Source organism: Sparus aurata, chromosome 5 (genome assembly GCF_900880675.1).
Source record: "Sparus aurata chromosome 5, fSpaAur1.1, whole genome shotgun sequence".
Lineage (NCBI taxonomy): Eukaryota > Metazoa > Chordata > Actinopteri > Spariformes > Sparidae > Sparus > Sparus aurata.
The window spans coordinates 35,956,110-35,978,290 of NC_044191.1; the positions used below are offsets into that span (position 1 = coordinate 35,956,110).

The 22,181-nt window shown below is 42.7% G+C and overlaps 2 protein-coding genes across 3 annotated transcripts; one reads left to right on the top strand and one right to left on the bottom strand.

Annotated features, from left to right (window-relative positions):
- The first annotated feature begins 2,464 nt into the window (after nucleotides 1-2,464).
- Nucleotides 2,465-7,081, top strand: LOC115581364 (actin, non-muscle 6.2). The gene is made up of 9 exons (XM_030416395.1): nucleotides 2,465-2,616; nucleotides 4,236-4,360; nucleotides 4,448-4,576; nucleotides 4,665-4,775; nucleotides 5,269-5,353; nucleotides 5,496-5,657; nucleotides 5,752-5,943; nucleotides 6,186-6,367; nucleotides 6,581-7,081. Exons 2-9 carry the CDS (start codon nucleotides 4,238-4,240, stop codon nucleotides 6,722-6,724), a joined length of 1,128 nt encoding a protein of 375 aa, XP_030272255.1. The 5' UTR covers nucleotides 2,465-2,616; nucleotides 4,236-4,237; the 3' UTR covers nucleotides 6,725-7,081.
- A 2,618-nt stretch (nucleotides 7,082-9,699) lies between these two features.
- On the bottom strand, nucleotides 9,700-22,033 carry LOC115581345 (immune-associated nucleotide-binding protein 8-like). Of its 2 annotated transcripts, none has more exons than XM_030416370.1 (3): nucleotides 21,853-22,033; nucleotides 16,837-16,919; nucleotides 9,700-12,116 (listed from the first exon to the last, which is right to left on the bottom strand). In XM_030416370.1, exons 2-3 carry the CDS (start codon nucleotides 16,853-16,855, stop codon nucleotides 10,435-10,437), a joined length of 1,701 nt encoding a protein of 566 aa, XP_030272230.1. In that variant the 5' UTR covers nucleotides 16,856-16,919; nucleotides 21,853-22,033; the 3' UTR covers nucleotides 9,700-10,434. The 2 variants fall into 2 exon arrangements, with proteins under 2 accessions (XP_030272230.1, XP_030272229.1); XM_030416369.1 differs by lacking the exon at nucleotides 21,853-22,033 and adding an exon at nucleotides 21,016-21,320.
- Between the last annotated feature and the right edge of the window lie 148 nt (nucleotides 22,034-22,181).

The following is a 22,181-nucleotide window of genomic DNA, read 5'->3' on the forward strand; positions in this document are numbered from 1 at the left end:
TATCACCAGGAGGAGGAGAGGAGGACTTTATATCATCAGGAGGAGGAGAGGAGGACTTTATATCATCAGGAGGAGGAGAGGAGGACTTTATATCCTCAGGAGGGAGAGGAGGACTTTATATCCATCAGGAGGAGGAGAGGAGGACTTTATATCCTCAGGAGGAGAGGAGGACTTTATATCATCAGGAGGAGGAGAGGAGGACTTTATATCATCAGGAGGAGAGGAGGACTTTATATCATCAGGAGGAGAGGAGGACTTTACATCATCAGGAGGAGGAGAGGAGGACTTTATATCATCAGGAGGAGGAGAGGAGGACTTTATATCATCAGGAGGAGGAGAGGGAGGACTTTATATCATCAGGAGGAGGAGAGGAGGACTTTATATCATCAGGAGGAGAGGAGGACTTTATATCATCAGGAGGAGGAGAGGAGGACTTTATATCATCAGGAGCAGAGGAGGACTTTATATCATCAGGAGGAGGAGAGGAGGACTTTATATCATCAGGGAGGAGGAGAGGAGGACTTTATATCATCAGGAGGAGGAGAGGAGGACTTTATATCATCAGGAGGAGGAGAGGAGGACTTTATATCGTCAGGAGGAGGAGAGGAGGACTTTATATCATCAGGAGGAGGAGAGGAGGACTTTATATCATCAGGGAGGAGGAGAGGAGGACTTTATATCATCGGGAGGAGGAGAGGAGGACTTTATATCATCAGGAGGAGAGGAGGACTTTATATCATCAGGAGGAGAGGAGGACTTATATCATCAGGAGGACTTTATATCATCAGGAGGAGAGGAGGACTTTATATCATCAGGAGGAGGAGAGGAGGACTTATATCATCAGGAGGAGGAGAGGAGGACTTTATATCATCAGGAGGAGGAGAGGAGGACTTTATATCATCAGGAGGAGGAGAGGAGGACTTTATATCATCAGGAGGAGAGGAGGACTTTATATCATCAGGGAGGATGAGAGGAGGACTTTATATCATCAGGAGGAGGAGAGGAGGACTTTATATCATCATGAGGGAGAGAGGACTTATATCATCAGGAGGAGGAGAGGAGGACTTTATATCATCAGGAGGAGGAGAGGAGGACTTTATAATCATCAGGAGGAGGAGAGGAGGACTTTATATCAGCAGGAGGAGAGGAGGACTTTATATCATCAGGAGGAGGAGAGGAGGACTTTATATCATCAGGAGGAGAGGAGGACTTTATATCATCAGAGGAGAGGAGGAGGACTTTATATCATCAGGAGGAGGAGAGGAGGACTTTATATCATCGGGAGGAGGAGAGGAGACTTTATATCATCAGGAGGAGGAGAGGAGGACTTTATATCATCAGGAGGAGAGGAGGACTTTATATCATCGGGAGGAGGAGAGGAGGACTTTATATCATCAGGAGAGGAGAGGAGGACTTTATATCATCGGAGGAGGAGAGGAGGACTTTATATCATCAGGAGGAGCAGAGGAGGACTTTATATCATCAGGAGGAGGAGAGGAGGACTTTATATCATCAGGAGGAGAGGACAGGAGAGGAGGAGGGACTTTATATCATCAGGAGGAGAGGAGGACTTTATATCATCAGGAGGAGGAGAGGAGGACTTTATATCATCAGGAGGAGAGAGGAGGACTTATATCATCAGGAGGAGAGAAGGAGGACTTTATATCATCAGGAGGAGGAGAGGAGGACTTTATATCATCAGGAGGAGGAGAGGAGGACTTTATATCATCAGGAGGAGGAGAGGAGACTTTATATCATCAGGAGGAGGAGAGGAGGACTTTATATCATCAGGAGGAGGAGAGGAGGACTTTATATCATCAGGAGGAGGAGAGGAGGACTTTATATCATCAGGAGGAGGAGAGGAGGACTTTATATCATCAGGAGGAGGAGAGGAGGACTTTATATCATCAGGAGGAGGAGAGGAGGACTTTATATCATCAGGAGGAGGAGAGGAGGACTTTATATCACTCAGGAGGAGGAGAGGACAGAGGAGGGCAGAGGAGGACTTTATATCATCAGGAGGAGGAGAGGAGAGGAGGACTTATATCATCAGGAGGAGGAGAGGAGGACTTTATATCATCAGGAGGAGGAGAGGAGGACTTTATATCATCAGGAGGAGAGGACTTTGAGGTTAATATATTTGGGTGAAATACTCTTTTACAGGAGTTTCTTGAAGCTAAATTACAAAATGAATCTTTTCCTGATCACGTCTCATCCTCATGGAGCTTCTGTCTCTGCAGGTCACTCTCTTTACGTCACTTCCGGTCTGACGGCCTCCTGCTCTGGATGATCTGTAGTTTCAGTAAAAACGCTGCAGGGCTGCTGGAGTTTTTTCCGGGGGGGTGACAGGTTTTCTTCCCGCGTGCCCACTCCCTTGACAGATGCCTGCTGTAGCCAATATCAAGCGCGAGCTGAGAGAACCTGAGGAATCCTGCTCACCTGGACCAATGGCAGCGCTCGCGGAGAGAACGTTACCTTTTATGGACAACGCCAGCAGCTCCGCGCGCGGGAATAAAACCGGTGCGGTGTGAGTGCTCAGGCTGCATTCACCGAGCACAGCTGGGCAGAGCTACACCGCAAGACTTCACCTAACACACCTGAGACTCACCTGCACAGGTAAGCGCTAACACACCTGAGCCTCTGGAAGCTTCATACAGGCTGATTGATTGATTGGTTGATTGATTGATCAGACTCATCAGCAGTGAATCTCTGCAGCTGTGACGGACATTTAGAAAAGTGTTGTTCAGAGTTGAGCTCGTCCTGGAGGAAAGTGTTGAACCAGCAGAGAGTTTCTGAGTTGATGCACAGAGAGAAGATTCGGTTCAGATTTGGAGGTTAAACTTGCTACGAAGACGTTCAGGGACAAAATCCCAAAAGTTTTCATCTGCACAGAAACGGTGCGTCACCTGAGCAGGTGACTGAGATCAGCTGTCAGTCTGCACATGGAGCACTGAGGATATTCAGTTAAAATGATTTCCTGCGAGCTGAATCTGCAGTTTTTATAGAAGTTCTGCTCAAGTAGATGACTGTGAGTTGGAAACAGCAGAAATCAGAGACAGTTTAGATTTTAATCCAGTAAAATGTTTTCAGTAGAATCAGGCTGGATTAGATTTTAAGTAACAATCAATACTTTATGGAAGACAAGCAAATTAATGAAGAATTGATTTTTTTTCTGTTAACTTGACTGTGTGTGTGTGTGTGTGTGTGTGTGTGTGCCCTGAGGGAAGGGCCACTCCTTCCACACACACACACTTCCTGTTTCAGATCCTCAACAAAATAAAACTTCCAGAACTTTTTTTTTATTTAACTAATTGAATTTGTCAGATTAACTTGACTCCTCTCACATGAGGGACATTTTAAAATAAAATAAAAAGGTGCTGCTGATGTGAAACATTAAATGACAGTGTGTGTGTGTCTGCTGAACACTCGGGTCACGTTGTGCCTGGACCTGTTTGCGGAGCCCTCAGGTGATGAACCGCTCGCAGGTCTCATGAGTGAAGCAGGTTGGACGACCTGAGCTGCCACGCCCGACACAACTGTCATTCCACTGCAGCTTTAAAGGGTTAAACATACTTAAATTGAAGAAACTGGCTTGAGTTCTGTTCCCTGAAGGTGAAGAGAAGCTACAGAGCAGGAACACTCAGCGTTCAGCTGCTTTGACCTGTTTTTAATCTGATTCTAACTCTGCGAGGTTCTGAGACGAGGACGTTACATCACACCTGACATTCCCAAAACTGAACAGAGGCGCATCTCATTATCATAAGGGCCTATATATGGTGTTAGCTTGTGCATATCATTACAGTAAGGTGATGTCATGTCCTGAACTTTACACATTTGGTCAGTAAAAACCTAACTACTGATTATTTAATAGATGTTCATGTTTCAAGGCCTATGTGTGGCGATGTTTCATTTTCTCTGTCGTTGCGTCGTGTCTCACCACATCGCCGCGCCCCGACAGGTTTCATCATGTCAGGATGAGCTGGAGGAGAGGTTGTGTAACGTCACCTGACGTGTGTTTCCATTTTTTAATCTTCAGACTTATTTGACTGTTTTAGAGATCCTCATCTTAAATCTATTCAATGTGCTGCTTTTTTAAAAACACACAACAGATTTCAGTGTTTTGTTTTGTTTTTTTTCTTACTTTAAGTATCTGAACAGGAACAGTGTAGAAATGAGGGCTGACTATGAAAAGCATCACCAACACTTTGCTCATTAATCCGACTGTTTCTCTGTAGACATGGATGACGACATCGCCGCCCTCGTTGTTGATAACGGCTCCGGCATGTGCAAGGCCGGGTTCGCCGGTGACGATGCCCCCCGCGCCGTCTTCCCCTCCATCGTGGGTCGACCCAGACACCAGGTACTGAGAGCCGCATCACTGTCAGACTCTAACGCACTGATAAACACAGTGGAATGTGACTAAAGGCCTGTTTGTGTGTGTGTGCAGGGTGTGATGGTGGGAATGGGACAGAAGGACAGCTACGTGGGAGACGAGGCCCAGAGCAAGAGAGGAATCCTGACCCTGAAGTACCCCATCGAGCACGGCATCGTCACCAACTGGGACGACATGGAGAAGGTCAGGACGTCCGCAATAACTTCTATTTTCACATATTTGAAAGTAGTTTCAGCTGATGGTGAAACTAAGTGTCCCTCCTGTTCTGCAGATCTGGCATCACACCTTCTACAATGAGCTCCGTGTGGCTCCTGAGGAGCACCCGGTCCTGCTGACGGAGGCGCCGCTGAACCCCAAGGCCAACAGGGAGAAGATGACACAGGTGTGTTCAGAACCAATGCTCAGTGATTTATGCTGATCTTACTACAAGAAGTAAAGAGCTTAAGCAATAAATCTACCTGGCCTTGTAAAGTCATGCACAATGAGTTCAAGCTCCTTGAGTCTAAAATACAGTCGAGCCTCGTAGAAGGTTCTGGTCCCGGGCGTTCAGTGCACGCAGGTAGACGAGCAGAAGAGCCACAAATGCTACGATTGGACAGAACTGTTGTGCTCAGACACCAGATTGTTTTTTCCTCCGGAGCATTTGATTTGATTTCCGTCTGAATGTTGAGATGAATTCTACAAATATACCGATGCTTCTAAATCACCTTTTTAACTCTTCAGTCTTCTGATGGAGCTTGAAGCCTCTCAGGACTCAGATATTAACAGCTGCATCTCATTTTCACTTGATATTTGGTCAGAACTTGTTTTACAGCAGCTGTTTTAGTCTTCGGTTGTCTTGGCGTCCACAGTGACACTTGTCGTCTTTCTCTTAGATCATGTTCGAGACCTTCAACTGTCCGGCCATGTATGTGGCCATCCAGGCCGTCCTGTCCCTGTACGCCTCCGGTCGTACCACAGGTGAGGACTCAAACACACACATCACTTCCTGCTCATGAATCATCGTGTCTCCAGAGAAGTTTGGGCTGAGTTTGTGTAGGAGCAGCATCTAGTGGCTGTAACAGGAACTGCAGCTGACTGTTGAGCCATGTTTGTGTTGCAGGTATCGTGTTGGACTCTGGAGACGGTGTCAGCCACACTGTGCCCATCTACGAGGGTTACGCTCTACCTCACGCCATCCTGCGTCTGGATCTGGCTGGCAGAGATCTGACAGACTATCTGATGAAGATCCTCACAGAGAGAGGCTACAGCTTCACCACCACCGGTACGTCCAAACCCTCAGCTTCTAAAAACAACTACAGGCTTTTCTTCCTTCTGAATATATTTGTTTGTAACACAAATATTTCTTCCTTGACCAGCCGAGCGTGAGATCGTGCGTGACATTAAGGAGAAGCTCTCCTACGTGGCTCTGGACTTCGAGCAGGAGATGCAGACAGCTGCACAGTCTTCCACCCTGGAGAAGAGCTACGAGCTTCCCGACGGTCAGGTCATCACCATCGGCAACGAGAGGTTCCGCTGCCCTGAGACGCTCTTCCAGCCCTCATTCATCGGTGGGTGACGAGCACCGACACGAAAATGGTTCACAACAAACATGTCTACCTTTTCTGAAAACGGCTGTAATCGCTTCCCTGAGTTCCTGGTCGTCCAGCAGGGTGGTCTAACTTTTAAGTCTGTGTAAATTCAGCAACATGAAGTCTTGAGTTTGAGCTCTTCCCAGTGAGACGTTCTCTGCTGCGATCAGGATGTCGCCACGGTTTGCTTCACTAATATCTTGTTCCGTCCGTGTGTTCAGGAATGGAGTCTGCTGGCATCCACGAGACGACTTACAACAGCATCATGAAGTGCGACGTGGACATCCGTAAGGACCTGTACGCCAACACCGTGCTGTCCGGAGGCACCACCATGTACCCCGGCATCGCCGACCGTATGCAGAAGGAGATCACAGCCCTCGCCCCACCCACCATGAAAATCAAGGTACACATTTAGTTTTTGATGATGATCAGGAAGGACAAGTTTGTTTTTCCAGCAAAGGGAAACTAAACTGTTTAACTTTAGTTTCACTTGGTTTCCAAAGTGAGTTTGCTTGTTTGTTCCTTCAGTGTTGCTCAATACAAACTTAACTTTGACTTTTGTTTTAAATCAAAGCTGTTCTTTGTAGTAATCGTCACTCTTTCCTCTCCCTCGCAGATCATCGCTCCCCCAGAGAGGAAGTACTCGGTCTGGATCGGCGGCTCCATCCTGGCCTCCCTGTCCACCTTCCAGCAGATGTGGATCAGCAAGCAGGAGTACGACGAGTCCGGCCCCGCCATCGTCCACCGCAAGTGCTTCTAGAAAGCTGCTCGTCCTCGTCGTCCTGCTCCGCTCAACCATTAATGTGCCCGTTTTTATCTTGTGTGAACAAACTAACAGATGTGAGATGCCACATACAAGATGAATCAAGCGCCTGTTTACATTTTAACGCATCGGCTCGGCTGAACTCCATCAAACATCCCAACGTGTCCTCTAACTGTTACAGCTCTCAGTTCTTCTGGTGATAAACTGAAGTCCAAGAAAACAAACAGTATTATCACTGCCTCTTCTTCTACCCGTGTTTTTCTACCTCTGTAACAAATCACATCAACATTCAGCTTCCCCCCTCGTCCAGTCTGTCAATCACATCATCAATAAAAGACAAACCTTTGATATTAACAGCTTCTGTCATCATTTGCTGCCCAGTTGAAATGTGTTCGCTGCAGTGATCCAGTGTTTGTTCCAGTTAATTGACACTTATTCAGTCTGTGTTCACAAACATCCTGAGAGTCCTCTCAGAGCTCCTGAGGCCTCAAAACCTCTAGTTTACTTTAAGAGTATGGAAGCGAATTTGTACCATAATTCAAATAGAAATGCATCAACAGAAATGCTTTTTCATTTTCTACATATAGCTGCATTATTTAAATCATAAATAAAATGAGTAATAAATCATCCAAACTGCATTTTCACTTTCTTCGAGACTGCTCATTTTGTAACTTGATTAAAAACAAAATTACATTTAAGATTTAATTTTCAAATGATGCCCCAGCAAACAGTTACTAAAATTCTATTTGAAATGTCAAATTTGTAAATTACAATGCATTAGCAGAAATATGCTTTTTCATTTAAAGGTCATAGCTGCATTATTTGACTCAAGTAAAATGAGTAATAAATCATCCAAACTGCATTTTCACTTTCTTCTTTAAGACTGCTCATTTTGTCACACGACTAAAAGAAAATTAGGAGGAAATCCTTTTCTTTTTAATGAAGTTACAAAATGAGCAGTCTTGAAGAAAATAAGTCCAAAAAATGTAGCTATATTCTAAAAGTGAAAAAGCATTTCTGTTAATGCATTTTAATTTGAATTATGGTACAAATTGGCTTCCATATTAGAGCAACTCTGAACAGGAAGAACCAGCTTTATCTTGGTGAGGTTGACTGTTTCTGGGTGTGACATTATTTTAAAAGCTGTGATTGGTTGATGAACATTCAAATGAAGTTTGTCTAATCAGACATGATGTAATAATGAACATCCGTGTTGAATACATTTTAAAAATGGAGCACAACAGTGAGGACAGTTATTAAAGAAGAGGTGGATTTTGGATGAAGCTCTAGTTTCAGTGTCTCAGTTTGTCGCTGTCTTTGAAGAATCATGAGATGAATTGTTGCTACATGTTTGACTGAAGTTTCCTCACATCTCAGTGTTGTGATCTCTTTAGTTTCTGCTGTAAGTGTTGCTGCAGTGTGTCAGATGTGAGCACATCTTTAATGAGATCGACCACAAACCTCCCTGCAGAATCTTAATTAGTTTAATGAAGTCACTGTCATTCAGCATTTGGAGAATATTTCTCCTTCTCTTAAGAAACTCTTAAAAGTACTCTGAACACATTTCCATCTTAGTGTTTAACTTCTTTACAATTGTCATAATTTGAAGAACGTCTTAGAATATTGTCACTAGGAGCAACTCTTAGTAATATGACACTAGACATGGTCTTCCATCAGTATTTATCACATGAGGTTTCAGTGTGTGCTTGGATTTTAAAGGGGCGTTAATAGTTTTGGGAGTTTTGATCTGATCATGGGAAGTACAACCTGACACGTGTTCATTACTTATTTTAAATAGCAGAGGAATTATATTTTAATTTGTTTTTCCCATTCTTTGTCCCCCTGCGCTATCTGAAGTATTTGTTACTATAGAAAGAAGATGTACTGTATTTGTCCCCTTTTCACTGTATTTCTTTACAAACTCAGATCTGAAAAACAGCAGCTATACATTATATACAGTACAACAAGAGGTGTCTGAGCTGCTGCTGCGCCGGCTGATGTGTGCAGACATCAATAATCCTTTACCATCAAGGTAGCTCGAGTCATTCTCAAACCAGCCACTCATTTTGCTTCCATCCAGGAAAACTGGTTCACACTGGTGGAAAGAGGGTAAAACTGTTTCCCTTACTTGAATGAATGAATTACTTGTGTATTTTTTTACCTGAGTATGTCATCTACCACTGAAGATACATTATGCTTAAATTCTCAGGTGCTGGAAGGAGATTTGGGATTTGAAGGCAGCATCAGGATTTACATGGGACAAAAACAGGAGTGTGCATTATTTAAACACTTGATTTTAAAATATTTAGTCATTATTATCAGGACTGATGTTAGTTGAAAAATGTAACTCAGTGCGAGTTGAAAATAATCTTAATATATTGTGTTTTTATGACAGTTTCTGACATGGACATTTTTGTTGTACTTAAAAGTGGTCTGAGGACATTTTTTAGTTTTTAATTCTTATTTTTTTATCAGTTGGATGAGGGTTGAACTGGGGGACTTTATCATTAATCAGACAAAACAGTGACTATGATAATCTCTTCACTTTTCCAGATGCATATTTTAACACTAACTTTTTTTATAAGGCTTGATGAACTTTGTGCATCCATTAGTAAAAGTACAGATATGGTGTTGAAATATTACTTTTCTGAAAAGTGGAGAGGAAGTATGAAAAATACAAGCAACAGTACAAGCAGAATTGCACTGAAGAACAGTACTTGAGTAAATGTACTCAGTTACACTCCATCAGCAGTTGCAGCTGCTAAAGATGTTTATATTTGTACATGTGTAGTAAACTGTAGTACTACTCTGATACTTTGAATACTTTGAGAGTATGTCAGTAACAGTTTTATATAAAAATGAAGAAAGTACATAAATAGAGAGGTGAATAAAGACGTGTGTCAGACTGAACCCACTTCCTCCCTCAGTGTCTCCTGCAGGTAGAAACAAAGCAGTCACACTGAACTACAGGAAACACTTTGTTCATCTTTTATCATGACAAAGAAACCAAAGATCACAGACAGACTATTTAAGATTCATCTGGATTGTTTTAAGTTGATGTAATCAGTTACAAAGTCATCTCAGCAGCTGTTGTCTGTTTTTAATTTGTAAATAAATCACACAAACAATAAAAGAAAAGAAAACCATCAGCAAAACAAGAAATTATTCACAACTCAACCGTATAGAAGAAAACAAATAAAACATCACAAAGACTTTCTACAAAGTGAAAGATGTGTTGACTTTGTGCCGACTCGTTTTCACAATCACAGAATAGAACAGAATTTCTTCACACAGCAGTGCAGTGACATCAGCCGTCCACTGGGTGGCTCATGAAACACACAAACAAATAGTAGTTTAACTTTAGTTAACTGTTCCTCTCTAGATCATTTTGAACCAGAACTACTTAATGACTGATGTCAGAGATTCATACTGACACAGTTTCCTTCTCTCACTTGTCTTCTGTCTTGTGTGAGCTGTAACTTCAGCCCTGTGAGACACTTCATACATGTATGTAAATGTAAATACATGTTTCTGGAACATAATTACTGTTGCTATGGTTACCTCCAGTTTATTGTTGTACACTTAAATATTTAGACACCTGACAGCTGATGAAGTATTTTCTGTGTCCATGTTCTACATAACAGTACAGCCCACTGCTCCTCCTGAGGTTTTGTTTGACACAGTGAAAGATTTCTTTATTCACAGTTTCACCACCAGGAAGGAAAAAATGACCAAAACCAGCTCCACCACGAGTCCTCCTCACTCAGAAGTTTATGTATCAAGTCATTCATTTGTTTTTCATGTTGTTCCTGCAGTTCTTTCTTTTCCTCTTCATGCTCCTTCCCATTTATTTCTTCTTCTTGATTTTTCAGTAAGTCATTAATTCGTTTCAGATTTGCTCTCTTTTTGGTCGCACATTTAACCAAGTCAGAAAGTTGACTGAAATGTTTTTCCTTTGTTTCTTCTTCATTGTGGTTTTTAAGAGCCTTTAAGAAGTCGTATTGTTCATCTTTTTCTTTCATTTGTTCCTCATGTTCTTTCTTCTGGTCTTCAAACTTCTTGTTGTATTTCTCTTTGAACTCTTTGAACTCTTCAGCTTTCTCTCTGGCTTCTTCTTCATACGTCTTCTTCAGATTCTCCATTTTCTGCTTATACTTCTCCTCCATGTCTTTTCTCTCTTTCTCCTCTTGTTCTCTTCTCATTTGTTCCTCTTCTTTTCTTTTCTTTTCATCATTTTCTCTTTCTTGTTTATATTCTTCTCTCAGTTTTCTGAGTCTTCTTTGTTCCTCCTGTCGTCTCTGTTCATCTTCTTGAAGTCGTTTTTCCCACCATTCCTTTTGTTTTATCTCCCAGTTCTCTCGTTCTCTCCTCATCTCTTCTCTGCTCTCCTCCAACTTTCTGTCAATATTTTCCTTTGATTCTGACTCTGATCTGATTTTTTGTTCCAAAGCTTCAATTTTTTGTTTCCACTCTTGTTTCTGAATTTCTTCCTCTTGTTTTCTCTTCCTTTCTTTTTGTTCTCTCATTTCCTGTTCTTTCTTTCTCTCCTCACGTTCTCTGTTGATGTTTTCTTCCTTTTCTTTAAGTTGTTTTTCTCTCAGTTTTCTCTCCTTTTCTATTTCTGCTCTCTGTTCTTCAATTCTTCTTTTCATCTCTTCTATTTCTTCTTCATGTTTTCTTTTTAGCTCCTCCCTCTCTCTCCTCACCTCTTCTTCCTTCTCCTTCAGGATTCTCTCCATCTCTTTCTGTATCGCTGCCTCGGCCTCTTGCAGCATCTCATTAGTGTAGCAGCTGCCTCCATTTGTCTTCACCATGGTGTCGATCTTGGTGATCAGCTCACTGACCTGCATGTGGTTTTGTTCATCATAGTTATCAAACACGTGGTATCTTCCTCCACAGTCAGCGATCAGTTTCTTAAAGGAATCATCACATTTATTTCTGATGTATTCATCAATGGACAGCTTATCATGTTCCAGTTTATCTCCTCCAGTTAACAGAATGATGGTGAACCTCTCAGCATTCTTCCCGAAGCCTTCCTGGATGAGTTTTAATGTCTCCTTCTCTTCTGGTGTAAATCTGCCAATTTGTATCACCAGCAGGAAGACATGTGGTCCTGGAGCCAGAAGACTGATGCATTTCACCAACTCCTCATTAACTTCTTCATGAGACAGAGTTGTGTCAAACAGACCAGGAGTGTCGACCACAACGACTGGACGACCGTTTACGACAGTCTGTGCTTTCTGACAACGTTTGGTGACTGATGTTTGACTCGATTCAACCTTAAACTCCTTTCTTCCTAGAATGGTGTTTCCTGAAGAGCTCTTCCCACTGCCAGTCTTCCCTATCAGCACAATCCTGAGACACTCTGGGCTCTTTTCTTCATCAGCACCTGGGAAATATAAAGACATGGAATTATTGAAGAGGTACAGTTTTTATTTGTGGCATTTGCATGAAGCGTAGCAGTGACTTGAATTTGGTTAAGCTTCTCTATTGGGTTCTACCTTGATGCACATTTTTTGGGATTATTTGTAATATGTAGCACTGAAAGTGTATTACAATTAATTGCATCTGCTCTTCTCCCTCTTTGATAAATTCTGATTCTGGTAACCACAAGACTCTCAAACTGCCCACTGTGCTCAGTTGTCCAGTGAAATAGCAGCACATCAACTTGAAGAGTGTGAGAGTAAGCAGAGATTCAACCATACATGCTTCAGCCTCAGTCAAACTCAGATGAGGAATCTGTTGTGCATCCAGAGGTGGTAAAGAACCAAGTACAAATACTTAGTTACTTCACTTCAATAGATGTTTCAGTATCTCCTCCTCACAGCTTCAGAACAGCCTCGTTACTTTAGTTTGATGCATCTGAGGTGAATTCTGGATTCTTGTTATTTCCCAGCATCAGCAGACTGATGTGGACCAATCAGAGCACATCACGCACGGCAGACGCAGCGAGACGAGACAAAGACGTAAAAGCCGTTAGAAGGCGTAAACAGACAGAGAGGGAGACTGGAATGTGGAGAAAAGGCACTGCAACTTCAGAAAACACATGCAAAAAGACAAAACAAAGCAAATTAAGAAAACATCTTCATCAATTTGACAACACATGCACAGCATTTAGAAAACGCGCTGCAAAGACCACAACACAACACATTAGAAAAAAGCAAAGCAAATAGACCACAACACAAAGTAAGTGTTTCCAGAGGACACTTATAAGTGATGCACATGTCCGGACATGCTTGTTGTTGATGCAGATTTTGAGTCACACCGCTATCAAGGTTCTACTCCCGCCCAGTGGTGTTGGAAAATGAGATAACAAGTTAGTATTTTTGATTTATTCTAACATTGTGATCGCATTATTCATATTACATTCTTTTAAATCCGCGTCAACAACAAGCATGTCCAGACTTGTGCATCACTTTTAAGTGTCCTCTGGAAACACTTACTTTGTGTTGTGGTCTATTTGCTTTGCTTTTTTCTAATGTGTTGTGTTGTGGCCCTTGCAGTGTGTTGCTGTGCATATGTTGTCAAATTCATGTTTGACAAAGATGTTTTCTTAATTTGCTCGTGTTTTGTCTTTTTGCATGTGTTTTCTTAAAGTCCGTGTAAAGCAGAAATACATTTGTGTTATGAGTTTGTCACACCACAGAAACATGTGTCATTGACCACTGAGCCAAATTTGAAAGATTAAAAAAATTGCCAAGTATATAAAATTAGGTCTCAAAATCATAGAAAAACAAGCACTTCTCTCTGCTGTGAAACGCTGGGGGCGTGTCAGTTAGAGGCGCTGGAGCCACGCCCACACGGGAGGGGATCCTCCTCCGTGTGCTGTACAAGGACGTAACCTACAGTAACAATGGAAGCTGGCAGCATCATCAGACAGACCCAGCCCGACCTGTTTGAGCCATCAGAGCCAGAAACTGACTCTGAGTCAGACACTGATAGTGCTCAGCCTCGTTCCTCACCGTCCATGTTTTACATTACACACAAACGTAAACCCCAGTCTACATATAATTCCTTGTCATAGCTATATTGGTGCACATAAAATATCACCTGTGGATTATCATTGTGCTGTCAGATGGACTCCGCTCAGGGAATGAGGCCAAATCATGTCATGATTAAATGCAATAACATTTTCTAACATTACATGGGCATGACAGGATGCACGATGTAAAATCACTTTCAGGATTTGCACCTTCAGCAAAATGCATTTAATTACCCAAATGTAAAATATTCATGACATACATAAGCACACACTTACACTTAGAGCTTAGATCTGGCCCAAAACAAATTACGCCCGACCGACCCGAGGCGAGCCTGTGCACGTTGTGTCCGAGCCCGGCCCGGCCCACATTAACTGTAATTATGAGCCCGAGCCTGATTTAAACCTGACAATTTTTTAATACATGGGCTGTTATAACTGACGTTGTCAAGCTCCATGTTGCACTTAAACTACACAATCAGTGATGCCGGTAACGTGTTACTCTAATCCAGTGGTTCTCAATTATTTCTATTAGGGCTGTCAAAGTTAACGCGTTAATAACGCGTTAACGCATCATCCTCTTAACGCCGTTAATTTTTTTAACGCGCGATTAACGCTCGGTATAAAAAAACAAAAAACAAAACGCGCATTGAAAGATTTACGGCCGTCAGTGGCACCTGTAGTCTTGATCCAGAGGGTGGCAGAAAGGGAATCAGAAGAAGATGCAGCAGGGTTGGCGGTTCGGGAAAAACACGGTGGACTGAAAAGTGAGGAAATGGAGAAAGGACTTACCGTAAAATACCAAATAATAGCCGGGGGGTTTAGTTGTTTCAATCACTTAACAGACCAAAAGGCAATTTGGGACAGGCGTTTAATTCCTTTCTCACAATAATCTTGGATGAAAACATTACAAACTTCTCCAGCTTCTCTGTGAATTCTCTGGCATCCTCCTGTAAGTGAAGTTGTTGCGGCGGAGGAAACGATTCAGCCAACCAGCACTCGCTGCAAACTCCTCATCTCTGCTGTCACTCACGGTGGCGGACATTTGTTTCTCCATCACCCTGATCATTCTGCGGGACACTCTCTCGTGGCGTGCCCGTTTGCTGATAACTCATCCCCGCATGTTTATCTCAGGCTCCTCGCTAGCCTTCTTCCTCCCTCCAGCAGGCAGCCTGGCCCTGTTGATGTCCTCCTCGGACAGACGCTCAAGCTCCGTTTCTCTCACTCTCTTCTGGTCGACAGAGAAACATCTAGCGGCTGCTTCTCCAGAGTTTTCCTCTGCATATTTTAACAGAAAGTTTGAATTTCAAGTGGTACTTTTTATTGTTTTGCTGCACCGGAGCCATGGCGATCATCAGTGTGATACTGACTGACAGAAAGCAGCACACTGCGTGAAAAAGGCGAAGAAGAAAAACGTGCAGTGTCAGTGGACAGGTCTTCTTCCTTAATTTTTAAAAAAATAAAAAATTAGACCCGACATTTATTTGGAACCGGCGGTTATTTACCAAAATATACATCTGCACCGGCGTTTAAAGGGACCCTGTGGATAATTGAAACCCGTATATTATTTGGTCATTTACGGTATGAACGGCAAACTACTTTCGAAACAGCCAGATGGTTCGGTCGATAGGACAAAAGTTATCTGCATGTACTATCGACATGAAATGACTTACCATCGAAGTACATTGAGTCTCAAATATCACTTGCAAGCCAAACACACGGCAGATGCAGAGAGCTCCCCCCCCCCGCCAAAAATGTTCATAATGCAAGCATATTTGCCCTTTCTTATGTTGTTAAAAGTATTAAGAACATTAAAAAATACATCAAGGTACATTTAGAACAGAAAAAAATGTGCCAAAAAAATTGCGATTAATTTGCGATTAATCGCGAGTTAACTATGGACAAAATGCGATTAATCGCGATTAAAAAAAATAATCGTTTGACAGCCCTAATTTTTTGTCATGCCCCCCCTAGAGGACAGAATTGTTTGGAGCTGAATCACTTTGCGATTGGCCACGCCCACTTTCGGCTAGAAAGTTTTTTCGCAAAATCGCAAAAACTGGAAAACCTACTTGTCCGATCTGCGTGAAACTTGGCACGTACACTCTTCAGCTGGACCTGATCTAAAGTTATCAAAAGAATTTTGCTCGGTCAAAAAATGCACAACTTATTAACGAACAAATTTCTATAGCTAGTTATAAAAATGTAAACTGTTTGATATCTCGGTCAAACTACAAGCTATTAACACCAAATTTAAGATCCTTGGTTGCCATGACACTGGGAAGGGATGAGCCAAATTTGGCGAATTTTGGACACTAAGGGGCGCTAAAAATATGGGAACTTTATATCTCTTAACTCTCTCACACTCTGTGGCGGGCACGTAATGCCGGATGAGAGACCTGTTGTCGGCGGAACGGTCGCAGGCGGGCACATAGCTAATGCCGCGGCGCAGATGAGAGCTTGCGCTGTCGATGGGACGGGAGGATACAAGCCGGGGACTGAGAGGGTCGGGTCGGCCCCACTTACCAGCGACTCTTCAGATATCCAGACTTTACCTGGTGACAGTTGCTGTAACTATCAGGGGGAAAAGTGGACACTGCAGAGACGGTGATGGTAGTGATTTTTAACTCTCCTACTCTAGACAAAATTGATCCACCGTTTCCTTACATTGTCATCCTTAGGAAACGTAAATAAGCTAACAGCGCCGTCACCCTGCACACTGTGGCATCCAGGAAAGATGCACGAGCGATGTGGAGGAGACATTCTGTTTAGCTGACTGGTTGACTGGTTAGCTAGCTGCAGACTATTCTAAGAGATGCTATCCAAGACTCAAGAGTGGGCGGAAAAATCACCGAAGCTAATGCACTGAATGTATTTATACCACTTCCGCAGCAGGGCCGGGTTTATGCAAATCATGACGCATTAAATAGTGTTGATTTGTGACCAAAGACCTGAGACTTGACTTGTTAGCATCTCTATTTGGTAAACAGACCTGAGACTTGACCCTACCAGGCCTAGGTGTCCTGCTAAAAGTCCTGTAGCAGATGATTCAGACATCACACTGTCTTATGATGTGAATCCACCAAATGTAATATTCAGTCAAAGAGTAATAAAGTCTGACTGGACTCACCTGATGCTGCAGCCGCCATGACGTCACTCTGCTGGAAACGTCAGAGACTGGTTCAGCTGGAGAGCAGCTGCTGCAGTAACAACCTGCAGGAGGAATGATCAGAACATAAACCATCTCACACACCAGCCTGTTTACAGAGCTCACCTTCACAACTCCACTGGGGATTCAACCCAACAACCCATCAGCTGGATACAGCTGACAATGTGAAGGCCTGTGCTGAAAATTACCTTATACTGAAAATTATTATTATAATTTAACTTTTACATCTATAGAATCATGTAACCTATGTTATTTGTTCCTGAGTCTACAGTCTGTAGATTTTAAAGCTTTCTAATTAAATGATTTTTAATATAGTTGAGCTACTTCAGTTTCCGTCCTAGATAAGAACTCCTACATCCACATGTATTATACACAGGTGTGAGGAAGTGAGGAAATAAAATGTTCACAGTTTAAAACATCTGGTAGAATGTTAAAATATTAAAGTCTTGTTTGTTTGGCATGTTTTGAACAAAGGTGGCGTCTTCTCATCAGCAAAGCTCAACAGCTCTTCATGCACCACTTGTTACATTCTGTGATGTAACTGTATGTAAGGAGCTCAGCTGTACAGTATCAGGGCTGCACGTCACCCAGCGACACACTCAACACAAGAGTTACAGAAACAGCAACTGCATTTAAAACCTGAGTCAACAAACTACTGAGCTGTACTGAAAAGTGACATGTCCAGAGTTTCTGCTCTGACACTGTCAGTGGCAACAATATAACACAGTGAGAAAACATTACCATACCATAAAAACTACATTCCAGTGTATATTATATTCCCATGGTCAGTTATAATTATGAGAGATAAAGCCAGAATTATGGAGCCAGAACGGTGACTTTAGAATTTGGCATCCAAAAAAAAAATTGTCATGAAAACAAAACCAGTACTGAAAAAAGAAACATTGTCATTGAAACATTTGTATTGAAAACAGTTGTATTGGCATTGAAAAAAGAAAGTAATTCAAATAATTCAAATCTGAAAATCTTATCATTTTATTTTATTGGGATTTTTTTGTATTTTTCAATGACAATCTTCAGATTTTTTCTTCATGTCACTTTTTTTTCAGTGACAGATTTTTTTACAATGTCAGTTTTGTTTCAGTGTCACATTGACTACATTCACACTGCAGTTACAAGTGACCTGAATCCGATTTTTTCGCTCATATGTGACCCATATCTGATTTGCTTTTGACAGTGTGAACAGCACAAGTCGCATTGAATCTGACATTTTCTAATCAGATTCAGGCCACATTTAAATGTGGTACTGAATCGGATACGTATCGGATTTTTTTGAATGCGACCGCAATCTGAACAGCCAGGTCGCATTTAATGCGACTTTGACGTCATTCTGACCCGCGCTGCACTGTTTTGTAAATGAGTGACAAATAAAGTTGATTGAAAAAAAGTGTGCCACAGGCGGGAGCGAGCGGGAGCCACGAACATAATCAAAACAAACATGGAGGACAGCAGTGAAGCAGGCGGCCAGTGGAGGGACAGTGAGGTTTTAGACCTATGAATTTTCTTTCTCCTCTTCCTCCTTTGTGATATCACCAGCTCACAAATTTGCCGGCTGCCGCCACACACTGTTTTTAGCATTAAGCCATACAGTCTCACGTTACCGGTTGCCGTTGCCATGTTCGCTTCCGTAAACACCGCTGTGGCGTTATGTCATCAATGATCAACTGCGCATGCGGGTCACTTCAGGAGCGTGAGCTGTTCACACAGCAATCCGTAGACAGGCCGCATTTAAAGAGGTAATGTGAACAGCCAAACAAAAAATCGGATTTGAGCAATAAATCGGAATTGTGCATTAAGACCTGCAGTGTGAACGTAGCCTTTTCAGTTTCAACCTTCTGTCACTGTTTTGGCGTCGAGAGGGAGGGGCCTGAGGGGAGGGGCAAGTAGAGCGTGGTTTGCATATCATTTGAGAAGGTAATGGCAGCAGCCTGCGGGAAGGCGGGGCTGGACGGTCCAGCAACAGTACCGTTGTAGCCGGCCGTCTCTGGGCAAAACAGAGTCCAACTACCCTCGCAGACTTTTCTTCAAGCTCTCTCCTGATGTGTCCAAGTCTCTGTGTATCTGGTTCTGTCCCGGAGCTCTCGAGCTCTGGTCTCTATATGCGTATGGACTGTGGTGGTAGTACCGGGGTGCCGAGCACGGAGCATTAGCCACAGTTAGCACAACAGTACAACAGCCTGTTTCTCCGAGCCGGGGCTGCCTCGCCGACAGCAGCGCTCCGTCTGCTCCCCGAGCTCTGTGCCACCGCACCGCTGCACATGCATACAGAGACCGGACAATAAAGGAGAGTGCTTGGAGAAAAGTCAGTCAGTTATGAAAATATGTGTCTGTTACTTGATTACAGCCGTCTGTTGTACTTTACTATGAACCACAGTAGCACAATCACAGCTGACTTTCCCTGCACACTGACTTGTTGAGTTTATTCGCTTCGACTCAAAGGAGTCATTGTAGGAATAGTGATATTATTCACATGAACTGAGTTTATAGGGGAGCTCAGGTCTCCGGTAGCGGTGCGGTGGCACAGAGCTCGGGGAGCAGACGGAGCGCTGCAGTCGGTGAGGCAGCCCCAGCTCGGAGCAACAGGCTGTCCTACTGTTGTGCTAACTGTGGTTAATGCACCGTGCTCGGCGCCCCGGTACTACTACCACACTCCATATGCATATAGAGACCGGAGCTCGGGAGCTCCGGGACAGAACCAGATACACAGAGACTTGGACACATCAGGAGAGAGCTTGAAGAAAAGTCCGCGAGGTAGTTGGACTCTGTGTTGCCCAGAGACGGCCGGCACACGGGCCCTAACATGGTGTATTATGGCTGGACCGTCCAGCCCCACCTCCCCGCAGGCTGCTGCCATTACCTTCTCAAATAATATGCAAACCACACTCTACTTGCCCCTCCCCTCAGGCCCCTCCCTCTCGACGCCAAAACAGTGACAGAAAGTTGAAACTGAAAATCAGTGACACTGAAAAAAAACCGACATTGTAAAAAAATCTGTCACTGAAAAAAAAGTGACATGAAGAAAAAATCTGAAGATTGTCATTGAAAAATACAAAAAAAATCCCAATAAAATAAAATGATAAGATTTTCGGATTTGAATTATTTGAATTACTTTCTTTTTTCAGTGCCAATACAAATGTTTCAATGACAATGTTTCTTTTTTCAGTACTGGTTTTGTTTTCAATGACAATTTTTTTTTTGGATGCCAAATTTTAAAGTCACTGTTCTGGCTCCATACAGAATGAGATTTTTTTAGATTAAAAAAAAAGTTAAGGTCAAAACTCATCATTTTGACGTTTTAACTCATAACCATGTCTTATCATGAGAACAGATATCATCATGTTTTGTCTTTAGCTGGTGGAAATGAGTTTCCACAGGAAGGATCATATAAAGTCCTGCATGACAGAGAGGCGGTCTGTTCTGGGTCAGTGAGCAGATACAGGAACACTGATTCTGATCCTGATGTTTAATAACAACATTCTCTAATTCCTCCTTAATGCTGCTCCTTCTAGCAGACCTGCACGACCTCAGTGTTCATACAAGTCTGACTGCAGGACTGCAGGACAGAAGCTGCAGCTCACAGCCAGCTGACACAAACTTCAGGTGCAGTCATTGAATATCAAGCTAGGTGCAGTCTGGTACTGACAAATAGCACTACACCCTGTTTATGTGTATGTATATGTACACCTTGATGTATAGTTAGATGATACCTACAATACACACCAAACAAACTGAGCCTGTAAAGACAAACCATCAGTTTAATGGTGGTTGTGTAACTTCCTGATGCCTTCAGGTAAACATGATTTCCAAAATGGCGACGCCATGATTGATATTAATGTGAGATAAACATGCTGTACATGCACAAACAAAACTTCAATAATTCAGATTCACAGCCTGAAGTGTCAGGACTTGAGAACAATTCAAACATATTGATCATATTTCCTGCTGAGCCAGTTGGATTCACTTTGAGCGTCTCTGCCGTTAGAAGCGACCTGCACAGTTAGTGAAGTAACTCTGATCAGAGTGATTATCGTCTCTCATCAGCTGCTGACTCTGATTAATCATCCGGTCTATTGATCTACAGCACTGATATATTTTATACTGTATATATTTGTTGGTATTTACCTTTAGTTTAGTTGTAGTTCGTCATGATGTCCCGTCGCCTGTCCACCGCCCAAACCGACAGAAAGTGAAAGTGTTTGCTTCACTGTCATCACTTCCTCTCAGTAAACAGACACATGAACGGTCTGAATTCTACTTTATCACTTTGTTTAACATCATTATTATATGAACAAGGCTAACCTGGTTACAACACATTACAGCTACTTCATCCTGTTGGTGACAAAGTGTTTGCAGTAACATTGATCTTCTCTCTGTTTGTTCTGATCAGGGTCCGTTTCTTTGGGACGGGCGCCATCTTGTGGAGCCCCTGCAGACTTGAGTGGTGAACCCCAAAGTTCATGAGCAGTCAGACGGAACATGTCGGTCTGTAACAAACTCCGTCAAAGTCCGTCAATATCTTCATTTGGTACGTAGAAACGTTTTTTCTTTATTCTGTTGTGTTCACAGGGCTTCTAATGACTGTTATTAATGATTCTGTGACTGTATTAGTCGTGTGTATTTAGTTGTAGAGCCTGCTGCAGATGTGAGGATTCATTTAGGTTCCTAGCTTGATGTTCAATGACTCGTTATATTTAAGCTAGCTAACCCAGACATCAGCAGTTAACCAGCAAACACTCCAGTTACTTCATTATTTTGTCATTATTTTAATATTTTTGTTGGATCTTGGTAGCACAGAAGGTGTGGAGGAGATAATATCTTCTTCTGTGTGATTTATTTCAGCTGTTGAAATGTGTAGTCAGTCTGCTGTCAGTGACCGTTAAATGGCCGTTGGTAGTAGTGATGGCTCGTTCGCGAACGAATTAGTTCGAACAAACGACTCTTTAACGCTAACGAACTGACCTCATTCCCCGTTTCACTTCTCTCTCGTTCGTTCCTTCTCACAGACCAGTCGCTGCGTTGTTCGCTGTTTAGTTATCAGAGTGGTGAGGAGGACTGAGAGCCAGCCAATCGTATGCTGGGTCTAGGACACTGTTGTCGAATTTTAGCCAACGAGTAACAGGAATGCATAGCAACCGTTTCCATGAAAAAAACAAACAAACATTTAATTTCGTTCGTAGCTCTCGTTCTCGTTCGGTTACTGATTTCTCTTCTGTAATTCTCACTCACTCACTCATTCTTGGCTAGCCGGCTTTAGCTGTTACCTGCTAACTGTCGTGTTATCTAAAAAG

Excerpts from the sequence above, each read along its gene's own strand:
- LOC115581364 (XM_030416395.1), top strand. The coding sequence starts at position 4,238 with ATGGATGACGACATCGCCGCCCTCGTTGTTGATAACGGCTCCGGCATG. Across the intron at positions 4,577-4,664 it reads ACTGGGACGACATGGAGAAG|ATCTGGCATCACACCTTCTA; the intron begins GTCAGGACGTCC and ends CCTGTTCTGCAG. Across the intron at positions 5,658-5,751 it reads CTACAGCTTCACCACCACCG|CCGAGCGTGAGATCGTGCGT; the intron begins GTACGTCCAAAC and ends TTCCTTGACCAG.